This window comes from Narcine bancroftii, chromosome 11, assembly GCF_036971445.1.
Source record: "Narcine bancroftii isolate sNarBan1 chromosome 11, sNarBan1.hap1, whole genome shotgun sequence".
Classification (NCBI taxonomy): Eukaryota; Metazoa; Chordata; class Chondrichthyes; order Torpediniformes; family Narcinidae; genus Narcine; species Narcine bancroftii.
This window is the reverse complement of record NC_091479.1, coordinates 20,197,436-20,211,330: the sequence shown is the minus strand read 5'-3', so window position 1 is coordinate 20,211,330 and position 13,895 is coordinate 20,197,436. Positions and strand designations below refer to the sequence as shown.

The 13,895-nt window shown below is 37.8% G+C and overlaps 1 protein-coding gene across 1 annotated transcript in view; it reads left to right on the top strand.

The window, feature by feature from the left end:
• LOC138745618 (fibrillin-1-like) overlaps positions 1–13,895 on the top strand; it is a 341,681-nt gene that overhangs the window by 280,861 nt on the left and 46,925 nt on the right. Inside the window, exon 57 of the mRNA XM_069902837.1 lies at positions 3,771–3,977. Within this exon, the coding sequence (XP_069758938.1) occupies positions 3,771–3,977 (207 nt within the window). The remainder of the gene's footprint in view (positions 1–3,770; positions 3,978–13,895) is intronic.

The window sequence follows — 13,895 nt, the reverse complement described above, 5'->3', positions numbered from 1 at the left end:
ATGTAATAAAAACAATACAAAATTATATATTTTTTTCTTTGTATTCCTCCTTCCTCCCCCTCCCTGCAAAAGAAAAAGAAAAAACACCTGAATTTATTTATTATTCACTATTCATGTATTCCTAATATATTATTCTATCCTGTACATATTAATTGGGAGGAGTGGGTATTATGGACGATGTGGAAGGATTCTTACTGATGAAATCTATATATGGTTTCCAAATCATATGAAAATTCTCAGGTTGATTCCTTAAATTATAAGTAATCTTTTCCAATGGTAAACAATCGTGAATTTCCGTATGCCATCTATCCAACCTTATAAAATTATCTGACTTCCATGTTACTGCCATACATTTCCGTGCCACCGCTATTGCTACACTCAAAAATTTTCGTTGATATTTGTCTAACTTCAATTTGGTATAAAGCAAAAAATATTCTGGATCTTTTGGTATCTATCTTCATAATTTGTTCCAATAATATATTCAAGTCTTCCCAAGAATTTCCCACTTTTTCACAAGACCAAACTGCATGTAATAAGGTTCCTGTTTCTTTGTTACATATGAAACATATGTCAGAACAATTTGAATTAAGTCCATGTAATTTATACGGAGTATAATATAATAGGTGTAAAAATTATTTTGTACCATCTGATAATCTAACATTAATTGTATTAATTACACTCTCCTAGCACAATCTTGACCAGACCTCATCATGAATTTGTATATTTAAATTTTTTTCCCCTTTTTTTTCAACTTGTATAGTTCCTTTTTCTGCATTGTGCCTTCTAATTGTCTATACATATTAGTAATAAATTTCTCAATAAATGTTAAATTATTAAATACTCAAATGGGCTCTGTTCTGGAAATCTAAAATTTGTGTCTGATTTATTTTTTAAATATGATTTAAGATGAGTGTATAAAAAATAGTCTTATTTGGTATATTGTATTTCTCTTTCATTTGTTCAAAAGTCAAGAAAAAAGAACCTAAGAAACAATCTTTTCCTTATCCCATTATTGTGCCAGATATTAAAGAAAAGATTATTTAAAGTAAAAGCAATGTGGATTCTGCTTTAACATCATCTTAGCTATTTGGTAGTTATTAATTCCTCTTTCTATATGAATTCCATTCCATATCTTGAATAAATGTTTTAAAATGGATATGCCTTTCAAAAGTTACTCATTGCATTTGTAAAAAAAATGTTCTGGAATAGTTTCTCCTTTGTTATTCATTTCAATATGTACCCACGCTGCCTTCTCCCCAATTTGATAAATGAGCTGTTTTATAATATTTTAAAAATTCGGCAATTAATATTGCCTAGTTAATTTTTCCAAAACTATCTTTGGCATTTTATCACCCCAAATAAATGTTCTTATACTTTTATTTAATTCTTGAAAAAACTTTGTTGGTATAGGAACGGATAACAACTGAAATAAATATTGCAACCTCAGAAAAATATTCATCTTTATACAATTTACCCTTCCTATTAAAGTTATTGGTAAATCTTTCCATCTCTTTAAGTCTTCATTGATTTTTTTTGTAATGGTAGATAATTCAATTTAAATTAAATTATTTAAATTTCTATCAATATTAATTCCTAAATATTTAATTGCTTCCTTTTGCCACTTAAACTTCATCACCTGCTTACATATCATTCATAGGCATCACTTCACTCTTTCCTACATTGACTTCATGACCTGATATCAAATCATATTCTGCCCATCATACATTTATTTTCTTCAATTATATTTCTAGTTCTGTAAGATATAATATAACATCATCTGCAAACAAGTTAATTTTATGTTCTCTACCTTAACCCTTAATCTCATCATCTCTTCTTATCGCTCTGTCTTAATTTGCAATGCAGCAAAATCACAGTTGGTATATCTTAGTTTGGAGGGGCCAGAACCAGGTTGCTTCTCAAAGAGCAAGGTATGCAATTCAAGGGAGAATGTTGCAGAAAATTTCACAATTGGTTACAGATGCCCCATGCAAAATAATATTTATGAGGTGAGCCTTAAATAGACCAAGTGTTCAAATACGATATGAGTGATCTGTATATGTGAAAGGATACAAAATGGTCTTCAGCAATAAATATTAACACATTTCCCACATAATCAGCCATTTTCAGTCTATCAAATTATGTTCATTACCTTGGAAAAGGGTCCGTTTAATTATCCACATCTACAATCGATCTGAACTAGAGGCACCATGAGCAGATTTGGCACCATGAGCAGATTTGGCATCAGCTGTAGAAAATGAATAGCGCAAGGCCATGGATATGTGCACAATGAACCTGAACTTTCTAAATCCAAAATCGGGTAATGCCCTTTTTAGGCGACCTTCATGAAAAGAATAAGAAAATAAAGAAATAAGTGGGGGGTAGGCTTGATGGGCTTATTCTGAGAGCATGCAATGCACCCAGAAAACCTCTTCACTCTCATAAGGAATACCAGAAATATTTCAGCCAACAATATAACTGTCCAACACCGAGTGATCATAATGTTTAAAACATAATGCAATTTAGCATAGCAATGTTAAAAAAAAATCATGTACAGAAAGGAAAATGAAGGAATGAGTCAAAATATAAAGAAAGTGCAAACTTACTTCTTTTCAAGATCTCTGATAATAAGACTGAAGGAGTCAAATCCAGTGCCATGTGTAAGAGTTTATACATTCTCCTCACGTCTGCGTGGGTTTCCTCCCACTTTCCAAAAACCTACAGGGTTTGTAGGTCAGTTGGTGCATTTGGGTGCAAGGACCTGAAGGGCCTGTTACCATGCTGCAGGACTAAGATTTTTTGTTAATGTAAAAGAAAAGGAATGGGTCTTTCCAATTATAATGTTAAGTTCAGTGCCACCAAGGTAGTTTGGCAATAAGACATTTAACTGAACACGTCAACCACTTCTGTCCAAGATAGACTCATTGTAATTTCTGATGCAACATGCACACTTATATAGGTTTAATTTGCGGGTGTCATAACCAACAAGGAGTTGAGCTTCATCCTTTTAAGTGGTTCTCAGTTCCTGTTTAGTTGAACAAATTTACAGCAATTTTAACGGTAAGTCAAAACTGTTAACCAGTTTTACATGAATGGTTACTTAAATAAAAAAGTATGTTAGTTCAACATTTATCATATTTGTATGAGAAATTTAATTGTTGTGATTTTTTAATTGAAAATTTTACAATAAATTAAGCACCCTTATTTGCCATTTTATTAATGAAATGATTAATTTGTCAGGAGGAATTAACTGGAGTAAGTGTATTTACTGTAAAGGAGTAAGGTACCATAAGTGTTCATTTAAATAGCTGCATAGAAATGGTTGGACATCCTTTAAAATTGAGAACTTTTATCAATATATACTATGCTTCAGTGTTTGTATCCAGTCCTTTTGTGGAAAAGGACTGAAAGTCAATTTAAACATGAATTATTATTATTGTCTTGCTATTTTTAAACAGATTGGTATCACCTAAGGAAGTGAGATTTTTACAATTATAAATGTTGGTTGTATACATTTTTAAATTAACAATTTGTAAGTTCATAAATTATTTCAGTAATTGATATCAGATCTTTCAAATAGAAGGTTGGCAACAATGCTCAAAGGGTGTAATTGCAGATATTGTCCTTCATGCAGAATTTGATTCAGTCTAGTGATCTGGATAGAGATTGCTGGTAGATTGAAGTGAGGCCACTAATTACCAAATTATCCAGCAATAATAATGTGAGTTTTAAGGATTCCATGGCATACTGATATACTTGTCTTCTTTTTCCAGACAACCGCAAAGGATTTTGTTTCGCTGAAGTGCTACAGACCATGTGTCAGATGGCCTCCAGCAGCCGAAATCTTGTTACAAAATCAGAATGCTGTTGTGATGGAGGACGTGGCTGGGGGACGCAGTGTGAAATCTGTCCCTTTCCAGGAACAGGCCCTTTTAAGAAGCTCTGTCCACTTGGACCTGGTTACACCACAGATGGAAGAGGTAATTACGTCAGCTGCTGTTCAAAGATACTCATTGTTTTTGACTTTGTATTTAATCATGTGCTACATGAATCATTGAAGTTGGCCACGTTTTGTGATCATTTCCAGCAATAACAGCTTTATTTCATGTAGGATTACATAGAGAAATGGCACAGAAATTGGCCATTCAGCCCAGGACCTCAGGACCTTGGTCCATTAGCCAAGCCCTCTCTTCTCCCTCATTTGCATGGCCAGCCTTATCCAACTGCTGGTCAATTCATCGACTCTCCATGATAGCATATTCCTCCCACTCTTTGGATAAAGAGATTTCTTCTGGACTTGCTATTGTTTATTGGATTGGTTTTTTTTTTAATAATTATCTAGTTATACTCTTTCCCACAAATGGAAGCATGCTTGTTGTGCAAACTTGGTCAAAATCTTTCTGATTAGGCCAACAGTCGGCCCTTTCTCAAGAGAAAAGATATGCAGTCTGCTCATCTTTTCCTAATATGCAACTTATTTGAACCAGGCATGTAGAATGTTGCAAATGCAGGCTAGATGCTGGGTGTTCTCTGGTGAATAACCTCAACCAAGAGTCAGAATTCATTAACTTGCTTGGGTGAATGTTGCTCCAACAATTGTCAGTCAGCTCAACAAAAAGACAACCCACTGAGTGTTCATTTCCATCCCTGCAGCACATTGTGGTTGCGGTGTTTACAATATAAAATGCATTGCAGCCACTCAGCATGGCTTCTTCAGTTGCCTCGTCCAAACCCACAGCATACACCACAGAGAACGATGATGACAGAAGGGGTGTAAGAATGTCACCTGCAAAATACCCTCCAACACAAACACATTCTGGCTTGGAAATATACTATTGCTGGGTCAGAATCCTGAGCTTTTATACTGTACCAGCACGATGGGAGTGCCTTCACCACAAGACCCGCAGTAGTTCAATAAAGTGGCTCACCACCATCTCCTCAAGGGCAATTAGGCATGACCATGGAATGCTGAACTTGCCAGGAGTGGATCCATCCTAAAGAGAAAAAATATAAATACACTTCCACAAGCCTATTGAATTGTAGCTTGCAACCATAGAGTAAAATACCAAGAAAATTCAGGTATCTGGAATTCAAGCAACAGGTAAAAAAAATTGAGGAAACTAAATTTTAAAAATTAAGAATAAAATAATAGATGAAAAATGCATGTTTACATTTGTAAAATAAATGTGCTCTGAAGTAACATACAAATCTTTGGTGAAGGTGGGAACAAATATTCAGCCACAGAATGCCTTGGTCGTGCTTTGCTCGTAGCATGAATAAAATTTGAATATAGTTGTGTCTGAATAAAATGCCTTCGCCCAAGATGAAGAGCTGGTCGATGCCACTCGCCATTGGGGGTGACTATCTTAAAGTGTTTCCTTATCCCCCTGCTCAGTAAGAGTTGCCCCAGTCAGAAGCTTTATCTGTAAACTTGGAGAGAGGGGTTAATTGTTCGACTTTTGGGTAGCATCGTGGAGGGGGAGGTGCAGATGTAGCGACTGTTAAATGTTTTCAATGAATGTGACTGAAAATAAAGTAAAATGCTTTAAGGTTTATATTTTCATACAAGTGAAGTTTGTTCAGTGTAATTTCAGTATAGTATTTTTATATTTTAAATTGTTTCTTCTTGTAAAAGTAAATCTCAAGCAACCAGAAAATACACTTATCTAGCATCTACCAATCCCCATAGGTGCCAAATACTAGGGGTTTTACTGTAATTGCTGCTATATTTGCAGTTTTTTTTTGAGTTTAGCTTCCTGTTGGGAGCAGGCATGTATTAGTAAACATGCATTAAATTTCTTTATCGTAATCTGTGTCACCCAGGCTCCTAATAATTTCCTGGTTTTCAATGGCTCAGAATTTGTAACTTGTAATGAGCAACCCATGATGTGTCAATAGGTGCTTGCTAAGATAAACCATCTCTCTTCCAGCACCAGCCCTTTGAGGCAAAATGGTTTGTATAATGTTACAGACATAATTTCTGGACTACCAAACATGAGAACAATGCAAAAAATAATTGAAAAAGGTCTTTAATATTGGGCTAAGATAACCCCCCCACCCCCCCATCCATCATCCCTTCCCTTAGCTGGCTGTTAAGGTTTCAAAATATTAAAATATTTTGGATTTTCAAAAACTATTTAATCAATTAACATATTACAGTTTTACTTTAAATCATAAAAGTATTGAAAATATTTAAATAAACTCCAGAATTTAAAATAATATTCTAAACTAACAATCCCTCATAGCCGTTTCCATCCATTGAATAGTGGAGAAGCTGTGTCTCTGCCAGTTCTACCTGGCACAGGTTGCTCACAGCAGATTCCTCCTCGTGGAAAATTGTAGCAAGTTTGTGATTCCTTGCCAAATTCTGCAGTCCGCTGTTGGACCACAGTCAGAAAACTACTGTGAAAAGCAGGATGCAACTTTAGGGTCTTGTCGAGCACACTGCATTCCTGAAGTTGCATACGTTGAGGACAGAATTTCATACATTTCATCAGTTACGCATGAAACTGCCAATATTACTCCAAAAAAATCTGTCTATAATTTAAGCAAAACCACTTTGCTGCCCTGCAGTAAGAATTCGTCGGACTTGACCATTGTATATTGTACTCAAAGTGACCAAACTATCCTGGCAAAAAATATTGATCAGTGTGGAGATTTGACAGTTAAAACTACACCCATGGTAAGCATTTAAGGAAATGCTTGTGGATGAATCTTACAACCAGGAACAAGCACACCATTTGCCTAAGTGTAGGAAATTCTCCAAAGTGGAAGGTTTCAACATAAGCATGTTGTGCAAGAGTCCCACAAGATGATAATGCTAATGGATTTACTTTGAAAGATACCTGGCAAATTGCCCATGTTTTCAATACTATGATGTGATGGGTCCGATATTACTTTAACATGAGGCCCTTCTAAGCTTCTGATGGATTATTCAAGGGCTCACAAAAGCGTCACGGTATTATGAATCTGTTTTCAGATCATGTTAGTTTATTGACAGAAGGCAGTATGTATTTGTTTCCAAAGATTTAATCTGTGTTCCCAATTGCAAATTATAATGCATATGATTCATCAATTACTTGTAATACTTTTTGTGTTTAAGTTAGCAGGATCTTTTCAACCTAAAACTCTCACTAGCGGAAATATTTACTCCAGTATGAAGTAAGTTGAGTAAGGATAATGTTCAAATTGCTGGCTCCCTCATAAACAACATCAGAAATTATAGATCAGATTGCTAGTGGCATTCTTTGCAATTATAGAGACTATGCAAGAGGTTCATTAGAACTTCAAAAAGTATGCCAACAGAGGCCATATGATCCAGCATCCAAAATATTAAAGTTTATGATGTACACCAGCTGTGCACGCAGCCTGTCCGTTAAAACTAAATACAAAAGGTTAGTTATGTTCGAACTGAAAAGGTTTTCTTAAAGCCGAACTCCTCTGCGTTATGGAATTCCATTTGAGTTTATTTTTGTGAGAATTGGCAACTCTGTATTTGCTCTTTCAAGATCTAACACGTAAAAACATGGTATAAGTTGTCCACATTTTTAATTCTAAAAACAAAGAGGAACAATATCAGCCTTCCAACATCAAAATCACATAGCTCCTTCTACTTCTATTTCTCACTCGTGCTTCTGGCACTAACCCTCAGCTTAAACATTTATGCTGCAAGATACAGTAGTTAGATTTCATTAAAAATGAAAAGTAAAATGGCAAGTTCAGAAACCTGAACCCAGCGAGTCTTCCAGCATTTGTGGAGGCAAAAGAATTCCTGCATCAGGACTAGGGAGAACTTAGCCAGGAGATAGAAGTAGAGGGAGTAAGACAGAAGTCGGTGGGTGATAGGTGGTACCAGGTGGGCCATCCAATTCAGTTACAGGCTCTTCAGCCCAACATACGTGCCAGGAAAGTTGCCTACCTGAGCTAGCCCCATGTACCTGTGTTTGGGCCATGTCAGTCTAAACCTTTCCATTCCTTGTCTCTTAAACAGTGTAATTTTACCACTTGCCCAGGCACCTCTATCAATATTACAAACCTTTTTTGAAAAGATTTCCCTTCAAGTGCCTTTTTAAATCTTTCCTCTATCAACCACTAGCCTGAGAAAAATTACCCACCTTATAAGGCCTTGCTGAAGCCATGTAGACCTCAATTTATAAAACTCTATAAGGTTGACCACCAGTTTTCAGGTAAAGCTCCTGCCTATATAGTCTCTCCTTATAACTCACGACCTCCAATCCCTTTAACATCCTTTTCTGCGCCCCCCCCCACTTCAGCTTCAAGATATTCTTTCTACAGCTAACTTACCAGAACTGCACACAATACTCTTATGTGCAATATAACCACTTACAGCACAGAACAGGCCAGTTCGGCCCTACTAGTCCATGCCGTAACAAATCCCCACCCTCCTAGTCCCACTGACCAGCACCCGGTCCATACCCCTCTAGTCCCCTCCTCTCCATGTAACGATCCAGTCTTTCCTTAAATGTAACCAACGATCCCGCCTCGACTATGTCTGCCGGAAGCTCATTCCACATCCCCACCACCCTCTGCGTGAAGAAATTTCCCCTCATGTTCCCTTTATAATTTTCCCCCTTCAATCTTAAACCATGCCCTCTAGTTTGAATCTCCCCCACTCTTAATTGAAAAAACCTATCCACATTTACTCTGTCTGTCCCTTTTAAAATCTTAAACACCTCTATCAAGTCCCCCCTCAATTTTCTACGCTCCAGAGAAAAAAGCCCGAGTCTGCACAACCTTTCCCTGTAACTCAAACCTTGAAATCCTGTCAACATTCTCGTGAACCTTCTCTGTACTCTCTCTATTTTGTTTATATCTTTCCTATAATTTGGTGACCAAAAATGTACACAGTATTCCAAATCTGGCCTCACCAATGCCTTGTACAATTTCATCATAACCTCCCTACTCTTGAATTCAATACTCCGATTTATGAAGGTCAACATTCCAAATGCCTTCTTCACCACACCATCTACCTGAGTATCAGCCTTGAGGGTACTATTTACCATCATTCCTAAATCCCTTTGTTGTTCTGCACATCTCAATAGCCTACCATTTAATGGATATGACCTATTTAAATTTGCCTTTCCAAAATGTAACACCTCACACTTATCTGTATTAAATTCCATCAGCCATTTCTCAGCCCACACCTGCAGCCTTCCTAAATCACCTTTTAATCTATGGTAATCTTCCTCACTGTCCACAACACCACCAGTCTTTGTATCATCCGCAAACTTGCTTATCCAATTCTCCACCCCTACTTCCAGATCGTTAATATATATAACAAATAATAATGGACGCAGGACGGATCCCTGAGGAACTCCACTAGTCACCGGCCTCCAATTGGACAAACAATTTTCCACCACTACTCTCTGACACCTCTTATCCAACCATTGCTGAATCCATGTTACTACCTCCTTATTTATACCTAATGCCTCCACCTTTTTTTCCTAACCTCCTGTGGGGAACTTTGTCAAAAGCTTTACTAAAGTCTAAATAGACAACATCCACAGCTTTCCCTTCATCAACCTTTTTTGTAACCCCCTCGAAAAACTCAATCAGGTTTGTCAAGCATGATCTACCCCTTACAAAACCATGCTGATTACTCCCTATCAATCCCTGTACCTCCAAATATTTGTAAATACCATCCCTCAGAACACTTTCCTTCAACTTACCCACCACAGACGTCACCAACATCTTGCACAGCTTCAGCACAATGTTCCAACTCTTCTACTCAGTGCCAATTTGCCATCCTATAGAGGGAACTACAAGGTCTTTCCATTCTGTAATATCTCCAGGGCCCTGCCATTTACTGTGCAAGCCCTGCCCTGCTTGTACAGCACAGTTAGTGTAGCAGTTAGTATGATGCTATTACAGTGCCAGCGACCTCAGATCGAACCCAGTGCTTGCTCTCTGTAAGGGGTTTGCATGTTCTCCCCGAGTTTGCTTGGATTTTCCGCAGGTGCTCTAATTTCCTCCTATCCTCAAAACCGTTAATTTGGGTGTAATTAGGTAGCACATATTTAATGGCCGGAATCAGCTTCTACCATGTTGCAAATAAAATTTAACTTGCCAAGATGCATCACTTAATGATTGCCCGAGTTAAGTTCCATGGACCATTTGCCCAGTTCATTTAGATCCTGTTGTAATCTTAAATAACTTTCTTCACTTTTCCATCAGATTTGATGTCATCTCCAAACATACCAATGATATTCTCATCCAAATTGTTAATGTGGACAAGGAACAATAGTGGGCCTTGTTCTGATCCATGTTTCACACCACTGGTCACAGATCTCCAATTTCAAAAGCCTCCCTCTTCTATCACCTTCTGATTGCTATCACCAAGCCAATTTTGTATCCACCAGGCTATCACCCTGTGCCCCAAATGATCGTACCTTCCAGACCAGCCTGTCATGATGAAAGGCCTTGCTGAAGTCATGTAGACCTCTTGTCTGCTCTTGGTCACCTCTTCAAAAAACTCACTCAACTTCATGAGACACAATTTCCCACACACAAAACTAAGCTGACTATCTCCAATCAATCCTTGCTTTCCTGATTCCAAGAATCGTTATGCCCTCTGTAAGGTAAAACATCATGAGATGGGAATGTGTAGGGAGTTACCCTGTACAGGGCAGTAACAAGAAGGGGAGGTGTCCTTGTACTCCTGTTAGGTAAAACATCATGAGATGGGAATGTACAGGGCTGTAACAAGATGTGAATGCATCCTTGTACTTACAAGATAAGAGAGACATTGATGGATTGAGAGGAAGGAAGCTAGCAGGGAAAGGATAGCAACAGTTTTAGTCATTGGACAAGTAATGATATGATGATGTTCTAAGCACATATCCAAGGGTATAAAAAATCACCATTTTGCTGATAACGGCAGAATGCATTCTCCGACTAACTTTGTTAGTCGCAAGTGTTACAATCCGGTAATAAAGAACAAAGAACCCTGATTTCGACTCAGTCTGGTGTTTGTCTCACTCATTCATGAACAAAGCAGACCTAACACCTCTAAGACCACTAGCTTTTGTATTGTGGATGTGCTTCAAGTCACCAATGTTCTCTTTTCCCTGAATTTCCTGCCTTCCACATCATCCAAGAGGGCAGAAGGAACCCTGTGGGAATAGCAAGTGTTGAGACAGCAGCTGATCGGCAGAATCAGGTATGCAAGGAACAATGGGCAGATGAAACCATCTGAAAGGAAAGGGAGAGAAAGGTGGATAGGTCTGAGGGTGAGAGGCAGAGGGAACCAGGCAGGTGGGTGGTGATGAGCAACTAGGGGGAAGGGTGAATGGGGATGAGGGTTAAAAAAAAGTTGAGCAACTGTTTGATATACTTCACTTTACCTGCAAAGTTTTCAGTAATCTTATAAACTTAATGTTTCCAAGTAATTCAGAGTGCTTTATTGAATCAAATGTAGCAGAGGACATCAAGGAGCTTGCTATCAAAAGTACATTAGAGCCCAATATATCAAGCATTATATGCGAACACTGCAGGCAGAAAATTAAATGTTTTGAGGAATCTGCACAACTATTTGATAAATTTCACCTGAAAGGTTTTAAATGGTAGAATAAAATATATGTTTCTTCTTGTTTCAGAATGCTTTATTGCATCAAATGAGGAGATTGATACTGAAGTTGCAAAGGGTGCAGATGCAAAAATACTAGACTGTACTTGCACTGAATAAACTTCACTTACATGAAATATATAAATCACTTATATAAAAGTGCAATACACAAACGTGCTGGAGAAAGTCAGCAGGTCACGCAGCATTCCGTATGAGATGCTGTCCTTCTAACTTATGTTTTGTCACAGGGTGACAGTCAGGTCACTGTGGGATTGGAAAGGGAAGTTAAAATGATGTGTCACCTGCACTCTATCCACGACAGCCATCTTGAGTTTTATTGGCACGTTATTTCAATTCCTAACCCTATTCCCACACTGATCTCTGTTGTCTTGGCCTTCTCCATTGTCACATTAAGGCCAAACTCAAACTGGAAGAACATGTTACGTTCCACATAGTTAATCCGCAGCCCAATGGTGTGAACATTGAATTTTCCAATTTCAGCTTACTCACTCTCCCTGTGCTCCTTTCATCGATTCTCCCAAGGGTCTCCTTTTTCCATCTGTCCCTCACCTACATACCTATTTCTTTTCGTTTCTTTCCCTTGGTTCATCTTTCCCATCCCTTCCCCCACCAGGCTCCATCTGCTTAATTACAGTAAAGCCCCTAGTATCCAGCACCTTTGGGGAATAGTAGATGCCGGATAAGTGGGTTTTCCAGTTGTTTGATACTCACTCTTACAATGCCTAACTAATACTCCTGCATTAAGAAGAAACCATTTTTAAAAAAAACAAAAATATTATACTGTACTTACACTGAATAAACTTCACTTATTTGAATGTATAAATCATTTTATATAAAATATTTTACTTTATTTTCAGTCATATTCTTCAAAAACATTTAACCAATTGCTGCATCTGCAGGTTCCTCCCCCTCCACGGAGACACACGAAAAATGAACAATAACATTATAGATAATTAGCCCCCCCCCCAACAAAATTTACAGATAAAGCCACTGAACGGGTGACCCTTAGTAATCAGAGGTAAGGAGACACTTTAAAAGAGTCACACCAACGGCGAGCGGCATCAAATAGCTCTTCATCACAAAACTTTATTCAAACAGCTGCTGTAAGCAAAGCACGACCAAGACTCTCCACTGGCTGAATATTTACTCCCATCTTCACCAAAAGTTTATGTGTTACTTCAGAGAACGTTTATAATTTTGAACTTGTGTATTTTTATCTCTTTTTTTTATTTTCCTCAATTATTTTGCCGGTTGCTTGAATTCCGGATAACACGGGCTTTAGTATATTGTTGATTTGGCCACACAAAATCATGAGGGAATCTTTCATGTTCAACAGAGTGAGGAAGAAGTTTGAGACTTGCATCTGTGGTTTTGAGTCAGAAAATACATCCATGCTGAAACTTTTGTCCACCACTGATACCATTGGTAAAACTCAAAATTCTGTAGACACCGTGGTTGAAGTAAAAGCACAAAATGCTGGAGAAACTCAGCAGGTCAAACAGTGTCCTATATGTAGCAAAGGCAGAGATACATGACTGACATTTTGGGCTTGAGCCCTTCATCAAAGTATGATAAAATGCTGGCAAGTATCAGGCAGGAGATGATAGGTGGAAGCAGCACTGAGGGGGGGGGGGAGGCAGGACTGTGTAGCTGAAAGAACTGGAAAGGCAGGAAATGGGGTGGGGGGGGAAAAAAAGGTGAGCAGGTTTAATAGAAAGCGGTGAAGTTAATGTTTATGCCATCTAGCTGGAGGGTGCCCAGATGGAAAATAAGGTGGTGTTCCTCCAATCTGTGGGTGGTCAGGATAGGACAGTACATAAGGCTATGAACAGACATGATACCATTTGTCCTAATTAGAACCATATCTATTGCCTTGCCTATTCAAATACCTGATTCAGGGCCCCTTAATCATAATTGTATCTGTCACCTCGATTTTTCTGCTATCTTTAAATCTCATCCTTTCTTTGTTCATATTCAGATACTAAGACCTTTTTAAATGATAGAGTGAAACACTGAGCACAAATAATACTTTGAGATTTTGACGACTTTCCTCATGCTTGAGTATTAACATCTGAACTACTCCAGCAGGTTGCTCTTTCTGAACTATCAAACTCGTCACTCATTTCATTTTTCAAGTAGCAAAGTCAATACCTTTACTCCTGCTCTCAGAAACTGCTTTAGAATTTTAAATATAAGTAACATCACTTTTAAATTCCAAACAAATGTTCATCCTTGCATCTGTAACATTTTTTATTACATTTAGACATTCGATGTTAAGTGTATCTGGTCAAGT